Here is a 19,939-nt window from a genome sequence, read left to right as displayed (position 1 = left end):
AGCATTCTCTCCTCTCAAGCCTTCATCTTCAATTTCTTGCTAGTTCTTGCATCTTCAACCAAAAAGGTAGCGTTTTTTTTTACTAAATCTTGTTAAAAATCATATCTTGGGTAGTTTTATGGCTGTAATCCAGGAAAAACCTGGTTTTGGGGTTTACTCCAAATCTAGGGTTTTGATTTTTTGGACGAATTAGGTTGTTTTAGTCGTAATTTCTTGCACATTTATGCTTAATAGACATACCAAGACAAAACCCTAGAATAATTTGTACATTTGGATGGTTGATTTTTCCCGAATTGGAATGGACTCGTGCAGTTCATCCTGCTCGCCGAGTTGGTTCGTGGACTCGGCGAGTCCAGGTTGCAGACGCCCATAATTTTGATGTGTTTAATTTCTCTGTGTTTTTTTGTGGTTTTCTTGGTTTTGTTTTGCAGGAAGTATGTCTAGGCGGGGACAAAGTTCAAGGGGAGGTGGCTATAGGGACCTCCCATGGTTAACTTTTCCACAAATAACCTCCAAATCCCCACTGTGAAGCATGATTTCGGACTTAAGGACTTAGGACTCGAGTATTGGGCCATCTTGGGCCAAGTTGGGCCCTTGAGAATTATTATGATGGACTTGGATATTTTGGGCCCATTTAGGGAATAAGGCCCAATTCGGTAAATGGTCAGTTAGTGGGCCCTTAGGGAATCCTTAAAGGGCCATGGGAGAGTTAGGCTTAATAAGTTAGAATTGGGACTTCGGTATGTCTAGTTGGGTCAAAGGGGTAAAAGGGTCATTTTACCCTAAGATTATTTATCATCTTCTGATTAAGTGTCTTTATGGAAATTATAGTCGGAGAGTCATCAGAGCAGCAACAGACATAGATTTCTCACCCATTTTATCAGCAGTCACTTGTACGATGTGAGTTACCTTCCAGTAGCGGTGGGTCTACGGCCACAATGCCGGCCCACTAGTAGGTGTTGTATGTTAGATGATTGTCTTTGTGATATTCATCTAGTTTTTCTACTATCTGATATGTTTATGTGCTAGTATGTTATAATGTTATGTGATAGTATCAATAGGGGAGATAGTCCCCAAGATTACCGGTCGATAGGGCTGAAGGGGTAGTAATACCTAGTTATGCTAGATAGATTATGATTATGTGATATATGCTATGTGGTAGTAGTAGAGGGTTAAAATACTCCCCGATGCCCGGTCGAAAGGACCGAAGGGGAGGACAACACCCAGATATGCTAGGCAATGTCCGGTCGAAAGGACCAAAGGGGAGGCCATCACCCAGATATGCTAGGAAATGTCTGGTCGAAAGGACTGAAGGGGAGGCCAACACCTAGACATGCTAGGCAATGTCTGGTCGAAAGGACCGAAGGGGTAGGTTGGGCACCCAGATATGCCTGGCAGTATGTATATTTTATGTTTGTATGGTATGTGGTATGATGGGGGAACTCAATAAGCTTCGTGCTTACAGTTTTCAGTTTTGTTTCAGGTACCTCTTCAGCGAAGGGGAAAGATCCGGTGCGGTAGCTGCACATCACACGCACATCATATTTCCGCATTATTGATTCATGGGTTTGTACTATGATTTTACTACTATTGGTGTTTTGATTTGGAACATGTTTTGGATGATTTATGTTTCGTTGTGATATTAGCAAGATTTTTAGTAAATGTTTTATAAATCAATTAATTAAAAATGAAATTTTTGGACTCGAAATTTGGGACGTTACAGCTAGAGTGAGGGAGTATCAGCCCACACACCACCCACTTGACCCTTGAATCAAGTAAGCCAAGCCTCTGGACCCAATCGAGTAGTTGATTACATTGAAACTTACTTTTGTCCAATTCTAATTTCTCCTAGTTTTGAACCTTCGTATCTCCCTCATACGAATTTCGTTTGGCCTGTAATTTCTTTCAATGTTTAGTAATTTTCAGTAACTTTCCAATGATGTCTTATACCCGTAATTTGGACATCAAGAAGGCATATATTTTGGCCTCACTGTAGCTTCTCAATCCGTTTTGAACCTTTTCTAATATTCTCAAATTTATTTATTTTGCTTCACAGGCTCTTCCCGTTCATCCCAAATCACTTACTAATAGTTGAAAAGTGTTTTCAAGTATTAAACATTGCATATCTCAGCCTAAAATGGTTGTTAAACTCGTTTTATTCTTATATCCAGTTTGTACCCAATGAGTTTATAACCGACTTTCAATCTTCATAACTTATATAACATCATAATAACTTATAAAATACCATAATAGCTAGATTTTCATATATTTTGCATAAAAGACTAAAATGCCCTTAAAACATAAAATTCCGTTCATGTTGCTTTTCCATTACACTTTTTTGGGTTACAACTTTCAATCTAGTTATCGTAATTATACATTTTTTAGGTTATTATACTAAAAAGAAAAAATAACATTGTTTTGAGAGAGTAATGATTCGAGAGAAGAAAGAATATTTATTTATCATTCTAACATTTGAAAACATTGTGATTTTCATTTTGTAAGTTGAATTCGTGATTATATTTATATTTAGACTTTGATTCCAGATTAGTCATGTGGCTAAACTCTTTCACATCCGATTATATAGTTTCTTTTGAATTATGTTGTTATTTAAGTGATTTGATGTTGAATTCTACTGCTATTTAGCAAATCTTAATTTTGTTTTAATTAAAGGTGTTACTTTACATGGTTCGTTTTGGCCACTTGAATTAGAGTTAGATCATTAATGTTATTCAATTAATTCAATTTATAAATGTTTTATGAATTGATAATAAGTAACAAAGAGTAAGTTGGTTTTTAATGGGATCGATTTCAATGTTAACAAAAAAAATTATGCTTTAATGCTTATGTGTTGTGCCTGTGAGAACTATTGAGCATTATTAAGAATATTTGCAAAACACTTAGTGTAATCTTACAATCTAAAATCTAATAGTTTGTTTAGTTTGGTTAAATATTTTGGAGAATGAAAAATACTATAGCATGTTAGTATCTTTAATACCGTATTAGATAGAATTGATTTTAATGCCACTTCAAGGTTGATTCCATAACTTGATAAGTAAAAATCAGAATCAAATCTTTCTTAATTATGTGTTTTCTTTCAGTTTACTTTCATGCTATTTATTTCCCAAGTTCTTTTAAACAAACAACCCTTATTTTGTTATTACATTTCTTTATATAGAAAATGCATTAAATTAGACAGATGTCCCTATGGATCGACCCTGCTTATCTTGTATGTTTTGGTGCAAAATAACAAAAACTAAAATATATAATTTTTACCCCTTTTTAGGGTTGACGCCCTAACAAGCTCATCGAAGATCTCGAACCATGGTAATCCCAAAGAGATTTATACTATAACGAGGATGTAGTCATATTGGCTAGAGAACATATAAGGCACACAAACACACAAGGAAAATACTCAATAAATATGATTATATTTGCATAGTTGTTGAAGAATGAGACATCATAGTTATAAAAGTTTACATTGGAATGGAATAACGTTGATATAACTATGCCATTGTCGCATACAAATCATGATTATCATATGGGTCTATATGTATTAGAACCGAAAAAGAACTACATAAGTATACTTTAGTTGATTTATTGTTAAGTAACTGATTATTTATATACTTTCATAATGTAATTATAGTTATTCTAGATATCTTAATATATGCTATAGAGAAATTATATTCATTGAGTACATTATTGTGTTCCATTTGCATGTTTACTTACTTCCTATATATTAACATGTTGGTTAATTTATTCGAAACCTCAACAGTCGGTCATTCTTCATTAAAGGGAAAAATGAATTAAGATTGATGTGAAGTGCCAGTTGACGACCCATGGAGATAGATATAACATATAAATGCAATTACACTTACATGTACTTGATACCTATCGAATATTGGAGCAACTCGTACGTAGATATTATTTCATGGATCATCTAATGAGTAATTCTAAGATAATAAAACCATGTATATTTTAAATGGAGCTGCATATAATCTTAATCTACATTTTGGTATTCATTAACGTTCTTCAGTGTTATTTTGGAATGATCAAGTATAACATGACAAAAGGTGAGATCTATGAAGCCAATGTTTATTTGTTCGTTATTCCAACATTTAGGGAGCGATATTTGTGGGACCTTTGATGATTTGTACTAAAATTAAAATGCATGGTCGTGCTCAGAATAAATTGATAATAGATAAATTATGTAGTATGCCATGATCAGAGTAAATTGATAATAGATCAATTATGTAGTATGTCTTGTAGGTATCACGAATCTCAATTAAGAAATATAATTTTGAATGTTCGACATTGACACTGATCCATGTATCACATTCATACGGATATCTTTGAACTAAAGGATACTATATCACTTATCATGATTGTTTTCATACCTTCTAGGTTTTTATTATGATAATTGCCATAAGATAGCAAACCTTATGTGGTTTTGTGACTTCAACTACACAATTGTTATGATATGTGCAAGTGACAGTTTGTTAGATATATGTTCATTGACACAATAAATTAGGGACATAATATATACATAATCATATTGGGGTTGCATACATGGCTCAATCCAAACAATAATAACAAAATAAAACCAAGGATTATTTTGTTATTCATCAAATGTTATTAAAATGTTATTCAAAATAATTGTTTAATTAGAAAAAAGGAGAATAATTTATCTATAATAAATCCAAAATTTTGTTATTAAGAATAATTTAATTAATATAACTATTAGGTAATTATATTAAATCTAATAATTAATATAATTGAAACATTTATTATGAGAAGGGAACATCTAGAGTTTTGGGGAACTATATGTAAGGGCCTCTAGTAACCTTAACAATAGACTATAATAAATAAGAAAAATCATGACCGTCTCCCTCCTTCCTTGCTTTTCGGTTCAAAAACCAAGAGCTCGATCAGGGTTTTGGTCGAGTTCAAGCACACAAGTTTTTTTTTTCTTGCTTAATGGATTTAATTTGAGGTGTGTAGCATGATAGAGAGGCTATGTTTTGAGTCATTGTTTTCTTCTTGAAATCTACCAAAGGTAACTATCTTATCTTTCTGGTAGGTAAATTTAGTTGCATGATATTATGAATATTGAGCATTTGGATAGATTGTGATGTTTGGTATATTTCACCTCCATTGTTTCTTTAATCGTAATATTTATCATAATCCAACAAGTGATCCATGTGGTTTGAAAACATTGCACCTTACGTCCTTAGGAGTAACACAGTTAGAAAATAAGGCCTAAGTGCATAGGAAATGGCTAATACACCCTTTCTTTTTATTTAAGTGATTTATCATAAAATAAATAAAGTAAAATAAAAACAAAATGGCCCTACTCCAACCCATTATCTCTCTTCCTATTCCTTTCTCTCTATCACTCCTTTTATTTTTCTTTTTCTACATTCTTTAATTAAAAACCTAAAACCAAACATACACATATATACACACATGCATTTACTTGATCTATTTGGCTTGTCATTCTATACAATCGAGAGAGAAACATAATGTCCAATATGGTAAGGTTCAATCACTGAAAGATCACAACTGTTACAAGCCAGGATCGATATTTTTATGTATCTTGCAAGCTCGTAGGATGTATGTCGATAAAGCTACTTTAGACTTGACATTATTCATATTTTGAATGTGCTGATATGCCTCATTTAGTATCTGTGCAAATCCAGCCATATCAACCATGGAATAAAATCAACAACAGACGAAAACGCCTTCCCATATATTTTGATTTTCTTTATCTAAACATGAAAATTTCTTTTTCATCTTTGTGCACTAATCATGTTTTAGAAATATCAGTCGTTGAATGGCCATATAGAACTCAGCCCATGATTATGAATTAAATCAAATGAACAATTTGATCTTGAATCAGAACCCCCATTCGATTCAATTCAAACTCATTCCCGACAATGGCTTTAGTATAACACCTATTCACTCTCATCGTAAATAATATACCATCAACCATCCATCATTTGATTCAAATCACTCATATTCGAAACACAATAATTAACTGAAATCGGGATTGTCATCTTATTTTGATTGGATTGCGAAACCCTTAATGAGATCATTAAACATCCTTTTTTTTGGAATGAGTTACCACTAGAAAAAAAATCCATCAAGTTAATCCCATGTTATTAAAATGCTATTAGTACATAGTTCCGAAAATGTGCAACAACATTCTCTTTCTCCCATTGGTAAATTCATCTGTATCATTGCATCACTACTCCTTAGTCACCAACAATGAGTAGACTTGACAATTCAAGACACAAACACATGAATTTGTGAGAGACTCGACACGCCGTGAACACATGACACAAATACATGGTTGACACATTTTTATGACACGAATACACGAATTGTCAGGTCTAACACTGAGACTGCTCCTCACTTGCCGTAAAAGTATTATCTGCTTTTGATGAAGGTTGAAGTTGGGGATAAAATGGTTTGTCGTAAATGTTGTTGAGAAATTTGAGTTATTCGGAGGAGATGATAACCTTGACTTGAGAGAGAGAGAGAGAGAGAGAGAGAGAGAGAGAGAGAGAGAGAGAGAGAGAGAGAGAGAGAGAGAGATTCTTATTGTAATGAAAAAGAAAAACCCTATCAAACTCTAATTAATTTTTCTTTTCCATAAAAATTATATTTAGTAATTTTATAAACCACAAAAATCAGTTATATAATTTTATCTCTAATTAATACATCTCCACACAAAACTTCATAAAAAGGCCATATGATTTGGAGAACATAAACATAAAACATGCAATAATTAAGTCTCTTTTTTAGGTTAATAAAGTGTTTGGGAATCTAGTATTAAATGTTTTGGTATCCCAATATTTTGTGCAACCAACGTTAGTTTCAAGTATTCCTACTAACGGTAACCGGGCAGAGAATAATTTGGCCATACACATACACGAATCGCCGCCGCCTGCGGCTGCCACCTCCTCTCATAAATCATCCGTCAACCGCCTAAAAACCCTCCCCCGCACCCCATTCTTCAATAGAAATCCTCCACGCTCCAATCATCAAAACCCACGCGCCGCCCCAAAGCAACACTCCCCCCGCCCCCACCACCTAAAACATCAGTGACACATCGCAGCTCACCACTATCTCCCCACAACCTTTTGTCGTCACTTGTAATTATCACCACTGTTATCCACCCAAATCCCCCCTGAAAAAAGGAGATCTGAAGATTTAACAATCGGATTTTAAACCCCAGAAACCCAAATTATTAAAAAGTTCGAGACTTTATTTATGAATCGAACTCACCTGAAGCAGACCAACCATAGATGGGAGGAGTAACTTCATCAATCGCAGCTAAGTTCGCCTTCTTCCCACCTACTCCGCCGTCTTACACGGTGGAAGCCGACGAGTCCTGCGGCGGCCAACTCTTTATTCCGGAGGTTCCTAGGAAGGAAGGCGTCGACGTGCTAAAGCTTCGAACTAAAAAAGGCAACGAAATCGTTACTGTACATATTAAACACCCAAAAGCTTCTGCTACACTTCTTTATTCTCATGGTAATGCTGCCGATTTGGGTCAGATGTTCGAGCTTTTTGTCGAATTGAGCCTCCGTCTTCGTGTTAATCTTGTTGGGTATTTTTCTTGATTCTTTTTCAATTTATTATCTGGAATTTAGTGGGTGTTGATTAATTTCGCTTAAAAAGGTTGAAATTGATCATTTCTCTCTTTAGTAAGTTCGTTTTAATACACAAATTTCAAGAAATTTGGTATTTTTACTACTAATTTAGTAAGAAATTGAAGGTGGTCGAGTCAAAAAGGAAAGAAACCAACGTTTGATCTTGTTCAATTAGGGTTTATGTAGAACCTTGTTCATATGCAACTTCTTGTTCAAAACATTTTGTGTCAAAGAAATCAAATGTAGAAAAGCGTACAAGTAGTTGTTATAAGAAAACTGATTATCAAGATAAATATAAAATTACGTATCTAACCCTAGCTTTAATAAACTGATTATCTGATTTTGATTCTTCAAGTGACAATAATCACTTTCAAAACGCATATCCAAACACCCACTTAATCCAAGAAATAGTAACAAACTTCCATTTATTTGTATATTATAGTGTCCTACTTCGATTTCTTCCTATCACAACATAGTGTTTTCATTTTTTTTTTCTTATTAAAGAATTGATATTTGAAAAACCTACCAAATTATAGCAAAGAAAATTGCTTTTTATTCTTATAAGATTGATAAAATAGGAAGAAATGAAAGTATATTGTTATTTCTTGCATTAGACCATAATTTCAAATGTCTAAACCGTTATCTGATGTATATATGCAGCTACGACTACTCCGGATATGGGCAATCAACCGGAAAGGTTTACTATTAACTTCATTTACACTTTTTTTTTAATATTTTTTTATAAACAAATCTATGGTTTTAAATAGCGAAATCCCTGATAAAGTTTACAGTTTAATCTTAATTTTTATTTTCTGAACAGAAAAGTCTCAATTATCTAATATTTTGAACAGAAAAGTCTCAATTATCTAATTTTATACGATAATGTCATTTTTGTTGAAAATAAATAAAGACTTGTTTGTTATCTGATCAAAAAATAAAAGTCGAGATTAAACCATAAATTGAACCAAAATATTGGAACTTTATTGGAGATTTCTTTTTTTAAATAAGATGACAATTGACAACCATTTTTTTAAGAGAAATTATTATTTAATTTCTCTTTTTTTAATTAACAGCCATCCGAATGTAATACATATGCGGACATTGATGCGGTATATAAATGTCTAAAGGAAAAATACGAAGTCAAAGATGATCAACTAATTTTATATGGTCAATCTGTTGGTAGTGGGCCCACCATTGACCTTGGATCACGAATACCCGATTTAAGAGGTTTGGTTCTACATAGTCCAATCCTTTCGGGCCTAAGGGTTTTGTATCCTGTCAAACGAACCTATTGGTTTGACATTTATAAGGTAATTATTATATTTTTTTTGCATAATAATATACGTTTTTTTGATTAAATTCTTTTTAAATCTTGTAAATGAAATGTTGTTAACTCTTTTTGTTATGCTTTTGGTTGGTTTCAGAATATTGAGAAGATAAGTTTAGTGAGTTGCCCGGTTCTTGTCATACATGTAAGATTTATCGATCTATTTTTTTTTCCATTAATATAAAATACGCTTAAAATATATTTGAGAAAATGGAAGGAAAAACATTTAAGGGAACAATTTTTTGAAAAGTCATCACTTAATAAATGTAAATTCAATATATATAAATTTAACTCGTTGCTTATAGGGAACATCGGATGAAGTTGTGGATCATTCACATGGGAAACAACTATGGGAGCTTTGCAAGAACAAATATGAACCATTATGGCTAACCGGTGGAGGCCATTGTAACCTTGAGTTCTATCCCGAGTTCATACGCCACTTAAAAAAGTTCGTTTTGGCCCTTGGAAAATCGAAAACTTCCATTAATGGCACAAAACCCTCAATAATACCGGATGTTGAGAATCAAAAGAAAGTGTCCGAAAGTGGCTCCACGGTTTCTGGAGATACGTTTGAGTTGCGTGCTAACCTTCCGGAAGTTTCTAGAAATAGTTTAGATAGTAGACTCGAGAAGTCGAAGAAGCCAACAAACAAGCCGGAAAAGTCTCGAATGAGTGTTGACATGTTTAGAAGACGAAAAGGGTTGGTTTGGTGATTACTTGTTGAGCAAGTTTCGTGTAAGAAAGGTAACTTGTTGCTCAAGCTTTTCGTCTTTTTTTTTCTTGATGTTTTGTATTGTTTTGTTATGAAAAATGAGTGTTATTGTTATTACCAGTCCTTTGTATCATTGTATGTTATATTGAGCATAGGTCACAAGGTATCCACTTCTTGATTTTAATTATCTTTTTTTCGCCCTTTTTTCGTCATGTAAAATGAACAAATATATCGGAATATGAATTGGTGTGAGTTCAATTCTTTTGTCCATGTAACAATTGTATGTTATGTCAAACCTTTTTTTTCTATTGTGATCAGTTTAACCTGCTATAAATAAAATATAACTCAAATTAACTGATATAAAACCATCGAAAAAATAGTTCTTTACATAAACACAACACAATCCAAAACAAGACACCAATCAAAGTCACATCTTTTTGGTCTCTTCGTCTTCTAAAGGATCACGAAGTGTGCCAAACATCCAATCCATCCATACGGTATAATGCCCATAGTTATGTCGGTATGTTGTATGATGAATAGTGTGGTAGCCTGCACCCATAACGGGCCATATTTTCCCATCTACACAATCATGAATGTTTGCAGTCCATATGGCTTCAATAAATAACAAACCTATGTGCGTTGTGAAATGTGTTGGCACTAGGAATAGCGCGATAACATGTGGTACGGCTTGCAGTATACCATCTATAGGATGGAATGCCAAACCTAATCCAAAATCATAAACAAAAATATCAATGATATTGTTTTGTTCACCAAAACACATCCAGGCTTGATGTAATCATACATCAGGCCTTATGCGTACTATATGGATCAGGCCTTAATCCTTATGCATATTATATATGCATAAGGTCTAGACTTGATCCATCAGGTTATTTATGCAATAACCTATTATGTGCTATGCATCAGGTTTGATGCATGCTGCATATAGGTCTGATGCAATTTGTTGCATCAGACATAATACATACAATCAGACTTGATTCATACCGGTATGAATCACATTTGATATGCGTACCAGTTTGATATTGATATGCATGCAAGTGATATGAAAAGGGGACTAACCGGCGAAAGGTGAAAGTGTGTTTTGCTTATTGTAGATATGATGAGTTGCGTGAAGGTATTTGTAGAGAGGTTTAATGTCATGTAACTCTCTATGCATCCAATAAATACCGAATTCAACGAGTATGAGATAAAACCCTAAATTCAAAACATATGAAAACCAGCCAACGTCACTTATCCTTGAAAAACATCTGGTCCATCCATTTTCAACCATGTACTCCGAGATCGTAGGAAGAAGACAATACCATGGCATCGCCTTCATTGCCACATATATTTGTAAACCCATTGCTTTTCTTGAAGGAATTGCATCTGTAAACCCAATTTACAAGATTTCAATAACTAAAATCGATTAACTTCACAATTGCTGATATATAAGTAAGTATATAACAATCACAAACCAACTAAAGATTCAAATTAAACAAGACCCATGTAATCAGCTGTTAAATTCGATCAAATCGTCACAAATCAATTGTCAAAAACATGAACTGATAATCGCAAAACAGAAACCGAAATCGACAACAAAACCCCCAAAATTGACTTAACCAAATTCGGGTGTTTAATCTAACCTTTGGGAAGAAAGATATTACGCTTGAAGTGGTAAATGTTGAAGGATAAGAGGAAGCCGGAGACGAAGTAAAGAATGGTGGCGGCAATGTAGTTACGGAGCCACCCTTGGACGGCGTGTGGGAGCGGAGTCCACAGATTTTCCGGTAACAAACTTCCGAGCACTAATTGATTGTACAGAGTGGTTTCTTTGATGAATAATTGAAGGTAATTGTCCATAGTTTTGGGATAACAATGGCGGATGGTGGATGAAGGATGAGGTAACTAGTGTTTTGGAGGTGGAAAGACGAGGGAAAGTGGTGATTTGTGGAGTTGAAAGGAGGACAGCGATATATATAAGTAAGACGGGGGTCTACTTCACATTCTCTTTTTGTTAATTATTTATATATGTTTGACTTTATATACTTGTGGTAATTAGAACTTCACATTAAAAATTATAATACATATATATATATATATATATATATATATATATATATATATATATATATATATATATATATATATATATATATATATATATATATATATATATATATATATATATATATATATATATATATATATATATATATATATATTCTCATGTAAAGCTGATTACAAAATAACATATAATTCTTCCAATTTCCAAATACCATAAGACTGATTTTCAAAAACTCCATTTGGATCATACTACATCTAGAATTATCATGTGGTAGGTAACAAGAGAGAATTGTGTAACGAGTAACTATCTTTTATGGAAAAACCGACTAATTAACAAGAAACGAACTCGAAATATAATACAAAAACTAGGATATAAATCATATAATTAACAGACTAGCTAAAACAATAACAAATAAGAAATAAAAACTATAAAAAAAAACTAATTGATATAATAATTAACAAATTTAAAATAACATATAAGAATGTGTAAAAGTATAATTAAATATTATAAGGAAAATGAATAATACATATTATTAAATTAAAGTAAGTATTAAATAATAACTTGTCAATTATTTATATTTAAATTAACATAACTAATAAATTTAAAATAAAATATAAAAATATGTAAAAGGATAGTTGAATATTATAAGACAAATAAATAACAAATATTATTAATTTAAAGTAAATATTGAAATTTAAAGTAAAACTTGGCAAATATGCAAACCGTAAAAAGTCCTTAATTCAAAATACGGATAGGACTTTTTGTATATCCTTATAAGTCTCACGATTGTAAAAATATAATGTTACAAATTTGGGTTCCAGAAAAAACAAAACAAAACAACTATAATGTGGATATTTGAATATTTTAGAGAAAACAACTAAACCAAAAAAAGTCACTTTACAAATTTGGGTTCCAAAAAAAAATAGTCAAAACTAGAGTTGAATTCCTATCATGTAAATAACAAGCAATATAATTTTTATAATAGCTTTTCAATATTATTGATTATTAAAAATCTGGTCAAAATAAGAATAATAACATTTCAGGATATATATTTTTTGTAACTAATTACCATATTACAAGAAATTTATTTTTAATATGATAGTTAGTGAACAAACTCAAATTTAAATATTAAAAATAGTTAGAAGAATATTGGGAATATTTTTTTCAAAAAATCTATAACTTATTGAAACATAGTCTGTATAGTCGTTTCTTTTTTTTGGTTTGTCAAAAACTCAAAATAATCCAAAAAAACAAGAAATTAAATATCTTAGTTTAATATGACATATATATAACATGGTATACGTATACCAAATACGACCCAAATTCGATAATTAGTCTAAATAACTTGCAAGTTGCAACATGACTTATATGAAATGGAAATGTGAACTTTCATTTGCCAACATTTGAAAGTAAGATGTAAGACCACGAAAGAGGAAGTATTCTTAGACATGAAGGGAGACCATATCTCCTATCACAAATTATCCACTTTATGCATCCAAAATATAATGTTTCCCTCTTTATCATAAATTAATAAAAAAAAAAATTGATATTGTTTTAAAAGTTAAAATGCTTGAATTTGATAGCAATTTAACATGCTGTTTATTTGTTTCTTAAACTTTCTAATAAAAATATCTCATTAGCTTAAATCAGTATATTAATGTATAAGAAAATGGTAAATCGCATCATATTAGCCTATCATAATCAAAAACAAATGTGATATTTAATTAGCATATAAAAGTTTTTGACCAGGAAATATTAAATTTTGCATAAATGATACAATCTTCATGAGATACATATGATATTTATCAAATTAATTGTTACTTTTTAAAACAAAATACATAACTTATGATGTTAGATTAAAAGTTTGAGACATTTTTATTAACTACAAAAAAAAAAAAAAAAAAAAAGGAGGCAGCCTTCTGTTTATGTTAAGTAATCTACGAATTAACACATGTATATTTTTTTTCTTCTATATTTGGAAGATTTTGATAACTATGTTATAAAATCAATTAATTAACATTACTAATTTATACTTTGTATCGGACAAAAATCAAGTTGCACATGTAAATATTCTTTGGTTATTAATTAAAGTTCTCGTGGTGTATTGGAATCTTTTTAACTACTCCATTGTTACAAATATTAGAACCGATTATAATAAACGTTACAACTAAATTTATCATTTATTTTGCCTTACATAATAATATTAACAAAAAGATATTTTTGTCTTTCATATATAGCAACTTGATTAGTTTATAATTACAAGTTGAATGGATCTACGAATCTTTTCAAATGTAGGCAAAAGTGACTTAATTGAAAAATAAATATAATTGTGGATAGTTCGTGGCGGGGTAGGGGCGGCACTGTTAGTACTGTCAGTGCAACGATTATGTACCATGGTTGGAATTGATGAGACGTGGAATGCTCTATGCCTTGATTATTGTACTTCATGTATAAAGATTGTATCAAATTAGTTGTGTATGTTTTTAATTAGTTTGAGAATTAGTTTTGTATAATTTTAATTAATTTGTATTTAATTAAAAAATTGAAAGAGTTGGAAGAGATGAGAAATAACGATGAAAGAGATAAACTCATATGATATGATATGAGAAGCCGTTTGGGAAGGATCAGGACTCTCTAAACCTTAAGTATACATACAAATTAATTGGTATTATTAACTTAATTAATTGAAAAGATAATACATTAACACCAAATCACTAATAATTAAAAAAACTTTAGTAGTATTAAAAAAATATGAAAGACAACTAATAATATAACATCTTAAGAAGATTTTTTTATTAGATAATTAGGGAACGTTATGAAGCCACTTATTTCAATGTTTTTGTTACATTAACACCAAATCACTAATAATTAAACAGACACTAATAAATATAGTATTAAAAAAATATGAAGACAACTAATAATATAACATCTTAAGAAGATTTTTTGATTAGATAATTAGGGAACGTTATGAAGCCACTTATTTCAATGTTTTTGTTACATTAACACCAAATCACTAATAATTAAACAGACACTAATAAATATAGTATTAAAAAAATATGAAAACAACTACTAATATAACATCTTAAGAAGATTTTTTGATTAGATAATTAGGGAACGTTATGAAGCCACTTATTTCAATGTTTTTGTTACATTAACACCAAATCACTAATAATTAAACAGACACTAATAAATATAGTATTAAAAAAATATGAAAACAACTACTAATATAACATCTTAAGAAGATTTTTTGATTAGATAATTAGGGAACGTTATGAAGCCACTTATTTCAATGTTTTTGTTACATTAACACCAAATCACTAATAATTAAACAGACATTAATAAATATAGTATTAAAAAAATATGAAAACAACTAATAATATAACATCTTAAGAAGATTTTTTGATTAGATAATTAGGGAACGTTATGCAGCCACTTATTTCAATATTTTTGTTACATTAACACCAAATCACTAATAATTAAACAGACACTAATAAATATAGTATTAAAAAAATATGAAGACAACTAAGAAAAAAAACATCCTAGAAAGATTTTTTTTACTAATGATAATTAAGGGACATTGTGGAGCCATTTATTTCAATGTATTTGTTTTTTTGAATAGTATCAAAAAAAAAATGAAGACAACTAATAAAAAAACATCTTAGGAAGATTTTTTATTAATGATAATAAGGGGACATTGTGGAGCCATTTCTTTCAAAGTTTTTGTTTTTTGAACCGACAAATCTAATATACTCTTAAATTAACACCTAATTCTATTTATGTTCACAACGGGACTTGAAACATCTGATACCACTAAACTAAGCTAGAAGCCCTTTGGTAATATGGTTTAATATTTGTCTTGGGAATAATAAAATGAAAAGAGATTTTATTGGTTGGAATTTCATGTAGAGTAAATATACGGAGTACTCTATAAGCATCTGCATAAAAGATTTTATTATCAAGATAAAATGTTTATTATCGTACTTATATCTTATATAAGTTGTAAACTAAAATCACAAATGGTCATTTTTTATTTCAAAGAATAAAATAAGCATCGTTTATATTCTTCGGATTCAAACAATCATACATAGTACATACAAGCCAAACCAAGAGCCATTTTGACTTTTTGGTTAGAGGTGTCTTAAAGAGATATTTTTATTTTTTTATTTATTTTTTTTTTTCTTGAGTAAGATTTTGGAAGCTATTAATATACCATTAAATAGTTATATTTTCTCAAATTAAAGAAAAAGGTTTGTATTAAGAAAAAGTGTTTCACTATTATTAATTAAAAGAAAAATATGATAATTAATTGCTAAATGTACACTTTGTTTATTAATTTTCTGCCATTAATTTATTGTAGATTAACGTAGGTGGAATCGAAATATACCAACAAATCAAATTATATGTTTTTTTTTTTTTTTTTTTTTTTTTTTTTTTTTTTTTTTGTAATTGTGACATAAGAGTTAATCAAATTAGTTCTGTAAAAAAGAATTAGGTATTTCAATTTTTGTATTTTGTCATGTAAATTTTAATTTATGTTTATAAAAATATAAATAATTATTGTAGTCTACAGAAAATCCTTAAAAACAAAATGTAGCTGAAAAATACAGAAACTCACTTGATCAATCTCAATTTTCCAATAAAAAAAACTTTATTTTTATTCATTTTTGAACATTATTTTGATATATACATAAAAAGGAGCTGTCTTTTTTAGAAAAATAATCTAACATTCAAACTTAAAGTCCAGCCTGAAACCATTGGCAATGCACATGTATACATCATATTTAAATCTTTTTTATATATTAATATTACTAACATTTTTTAAGGCAAGTAAATAAAAATCAAATCAACTTCGAACCCACCACGTTGCCGACCTTAAATCATTGAAAAAAAGGCCATGTGAAAGAAATATATTTTTTTTCATAAATTTCCCTTTTTTTATCGAATAAATATTATTTAACACCTGTTTTTGCATGCAAGTAATTATTATTCCCCATGAATCATTTTTCTATTATAAATTCAAAATAAATAGGTTAATCCCCCTTTAAATTATAAGAAGCGAAAAAGGAAATAAATTCAATGTGGATTAAATGAATTCCAATAAATGCAATTAATTAAAAAGACGAAATATATAATATTTGTAACTAACTTCAGAAAAATATAAGTTTTTTTTAAAGAGTATATGATGATAAATTAAATTATACTTAACAATTTATAACATACCTTTAGGAACGTAAACGTTGTATTTGTAGAAATAAACATAGAAGCTCCAAAGAAAACTTGTGATGAAGTAAACTAGGGTTCCGGCGGTGTAATTCCGGAGCCATGTCTGAAAAAAGTGTGGCAGCGGCGTCCAAATCTTCTCCGGCAGCAGTGCTCCGAGCACAAGCTGGTTGGTCAACGACGTTTCATCTACAAACAATTGCAGATACTTTTCGTCCATCGGACCAGTGATAAGTGAACTATATGTATCGATATGATTGTTTCCGGCGAGATGCTGGTGGTGGCGGAGGCGAGTAGCGGTTGTCGGTCGATCGGAGAAGATTAGAAGAAATGAGAGTTTATATATATAAATATAGGGTGGAGTAGTATCGCTGTATATGGATATATAGCCGCCGGCTGTATTTAATTATACAAGGAATGGTCTATTTTTGTTGATATTAAATGTTACAGTTATAATATTATATATATTATATTATATTTAGCTATTAAACTTATGGGAAAAAAACTACTAGTTTCGAGTAGGGGTGGCAACTCTCGACCCAACCCGTAACCCGACACGAACCCGACACGAAAATAAGTGGGTTAGGGTTGAGATTTCTGACCCGCCAACCCGTCAACCCGTCAACCCGCCAACCCGTTTATTTAATGGGTTAGGTTGGGTTACCTGTTTGGGTTCGCGGGTCAACCCGCCAACCCGACTAATATATTTAATTATCTATTTCTTTTAATTTTTAACAATCTAACATCATATTATACTATTAGTTTCTATTTATCATATCCTTAACACTTAATTTGGTATTCGTTCGTAATTTCGTATATCATCAGCCATATGTTTGGGCAATGTGGCATTGTGTTGTGGGCTACTGTTGGGCTTGTGTCTCATGATCCCGTCATCCATCTTTGACCTTGACTCCTTGAGTGTTGACTGTTGAGTCCTTGTGCAGCCAGCCATTACGTATTTGCGTGCCTTAATAAAAAAAATTGTTCCTCACCCGCTCCAGTCTCCACATTCACGAACGATCGAATGAAGGATAAAGATTAAGGAGTTAAGGACCGATCTTCGAAGGAAGCAACATCACGAACTTACGATTTAATCACTCATCGGGCCAATCCTCACCCGCTCCTCATCCGCTCATCGTTGTTTGCACTCACTCTTGTCAGCTTTGACGTTTTCGACCCACCTTCCTTTCTCTCTACGGCAAGTAACAATCTACACTCTATAGCATGTTTGAACAATTGCACTTTTTCGTGAATGTTTTGATTTTTAGAGTTTTATTTGGATGTTTATGACTTTATGTTTAATATTTATTTTGGATGTTTATGAATTTATGTTTAATGTTTATGACTTTTAGACTTCATTTTATTTGGATTTTTCAATTTCATCTTAAAATGTGTTGCTTATTAAATGGGTTATACGTGTTGGGTTCGAACCACCATGTGAACTCGCCAACCCATATATTTATACGGGTTATATGGGTTGGGTTGGGTTGATGTTTCCAACCCGTCAACCCGTGACCCGACAACCCGCCAACCCATATATTATATGGGTTGGGTTGAGTTTCTGAATTTCAACCCGCCAACCCGCCAACCCGTGACCCGCCAACCCGAACCCAACCCAATTGCCATGCCTAGTTTCGAGCAATTAAATCAGCCAAACTCTGGCTACACGTTGTTAGCATTTGCCAATATGTAAAGATGAAATTTTTATGTATCTATTTAATTTTTTTTTTAATAAATATAGTCTTAAATATGGTTTATATATTTATTATATATAATGTTTAGTTATAAATGTTTATATGTGATTCACATTAGTAAAGAGTCAAAAGAATTAAGATAATTTTTTAGCTAACGGAAGTATATTATTACGGGGATACCTTTTAGACGTTACCACAAAAGTCGAAATCAAAATCATTTCAAAACATAATGACAAAAGAAATTAAAATGTATCCCACCAAATGTGTCATAGAAACCCAACCACCTTTGACATAAGGTTTTAAGAGATCATTTTTGATTTTTTTGCCAAATGAACCCCCAAATTCAAAAAAATACATGTTTAATAAGGCACAAATGTAAATTGTAACCTATGATTACCGGTTATCTTCAATCCATAGTTTAGATGTGCACATTATTGTCTACGTAGATACACACTTAGGAACTGACTCACTAGCTTCATAAACAAGCTACCTATTTGTTCCCTGAATGAAGACAACATCTACAATGTTATTTCCCTTTTATAACTTTTAACTATCTGCTCTTAGAGAACCAAACAATTGTTGTTCGTACAAATCGAGGCTCGTTGTGTGATCGTCTTCATCCAAAAGGATGTCGTGGTCGGACAAGAATCTAGCTCACAGATTTTGCCACTATGTGGACTCTATAGTAATCATCATCTTCTTCGATTGTGTAGCGGATAATGTGGAACGTAGGGGATAATGTCGAATTTAGGGTTTAATAATGTCTGTAATGTTGTCTTTTTCATCCAAGCCAGTTAAAATCAAAAATATTTATCAATGTGAAAATGAAGCTATGTGCTTCGTGTAACCTCATATCTTTTTTGGTATGTTTTTTTTATAGTTGGGGATGACAACTAAAAGTGTAAGTACTTCATCTGAATCGACGGTGAGTTGACACCACACTACAAGTCTACAAGAATTCATTTAACACTCTTAAATATGAGTTGTAAATAATAAAAAACAATAGTTATCCTGGAAGACCAGAGAGGAGGTGATGTGTGTTTTTATGTATATATTTTAATTGCTCAATTTTTAAATTTAAAACTGATTTTACTGCAACCTAACTAATAAACACACTAAGATGTGTACATAATCGTGCAATAATATAGTTATGGTAAGACCAAGTGTCGAACACAAGGGAAACGATTATGAATTAATATGGAGTTTTTGATTATATGTTACGTTAACCACATAAAAACAGTAAAGAAGGGTTTTATTTAATCTCAAATA

At 31.3% G+C, this 19,939-nt stretch overlaps 2 protein-coding genes across 4 annotated transcripts; one reads left to right on the top strand and one right to left on the bottom strand.

Annotated features, from left to right (window-relative positions):
- Positions 1-6,797: 6,797 nt before the first annotated feature.
- LOC111909846 (uncharacterized) lies at positions 6,798-9,952 on the top strand. 2 transcript variants are annotated; one of them, XM_023905611.3, is made up of 5 exons: positions 6,798-7,612; positions 8,316-8,352; positions 8,729-8,965; positions 9,080-9,127; positions 9,304-9,372. In XM_023905611.3, exons 1-5 carry the CDS (start codon positions 7,308-7,310, stop codon positions 9,370-9,372), a joined length of 696 nt encoding a protein of 231 aa, XP_023761379.1. In that variant the 5' UTR covers positions 6,798-7,307. The 2 variants fall into 2 exon arrangements, with proteins under 2 accessions (XP_023761379.1, XP_023761378.1); XM_023905610.3 differs by having other exon boundaries at positions 6,804-7,612; positions 9,288-9,952.
- Positions 9,953-10,024: 72 nt separating this feature from the next.
- LOC111909847 (delta(7)-sterol-C5(6)-desaturase) lies at positions 10,025-17,342 on the bottom strand. 2 transcript variants are annotated; one of them, XM_023905612.3, is made up of 3 exons: positions 16,977-17,342; positions 10,772-11,077; positions 10,025-10,417 (listed from the first exon to the last, which is right to left on the bottom strand). In XM_023905612.3, the coding sequence occupies exons 1-3, from the start codon at positions 17,194-17,196 to the stop codon at positions 10,122-10,124; spliced, it is 822 nt and encodes a 273-aa protein (XP_023761380.1). In that variant the 5' UTR covers positions 17,197-17,342; the 3' UTR covers positions 10,025-10,121. The 2 variants fall into 2 exon arrangements, with proteins under 2 accessions (XP_023761380.1, XP_023761381.1); XM_023905613.3 differs by lacking the exon at positions 16,977-17,342 and adding an exon at positions 11,335-11,687.
- Between the last annotated feature and the right edge of the window lie 2,597 nt (positions 17,343-19,939).

This window comes from Lactuca sativa, chromosome 3, assembly GCF_002870075.4.
Source record: "Lactuca sativa cultivar Salinas chromosome 3, Lsat_Salinas_v11, whole genome shotgun sequence".
Classification (NCBI taxonomy): domain Eukaryota; kingdom Viridiplantae; phylum Streptophyta; class Magnoliopsida; order Asterales; family Asteraceae; genus Lactuca; species Lactuca sativa.
The sequence above is the reverse complement of the archived record's forward strand: the minus strand, read 5'-3'. Positions and strand labels throughout refer to the sequence as shown.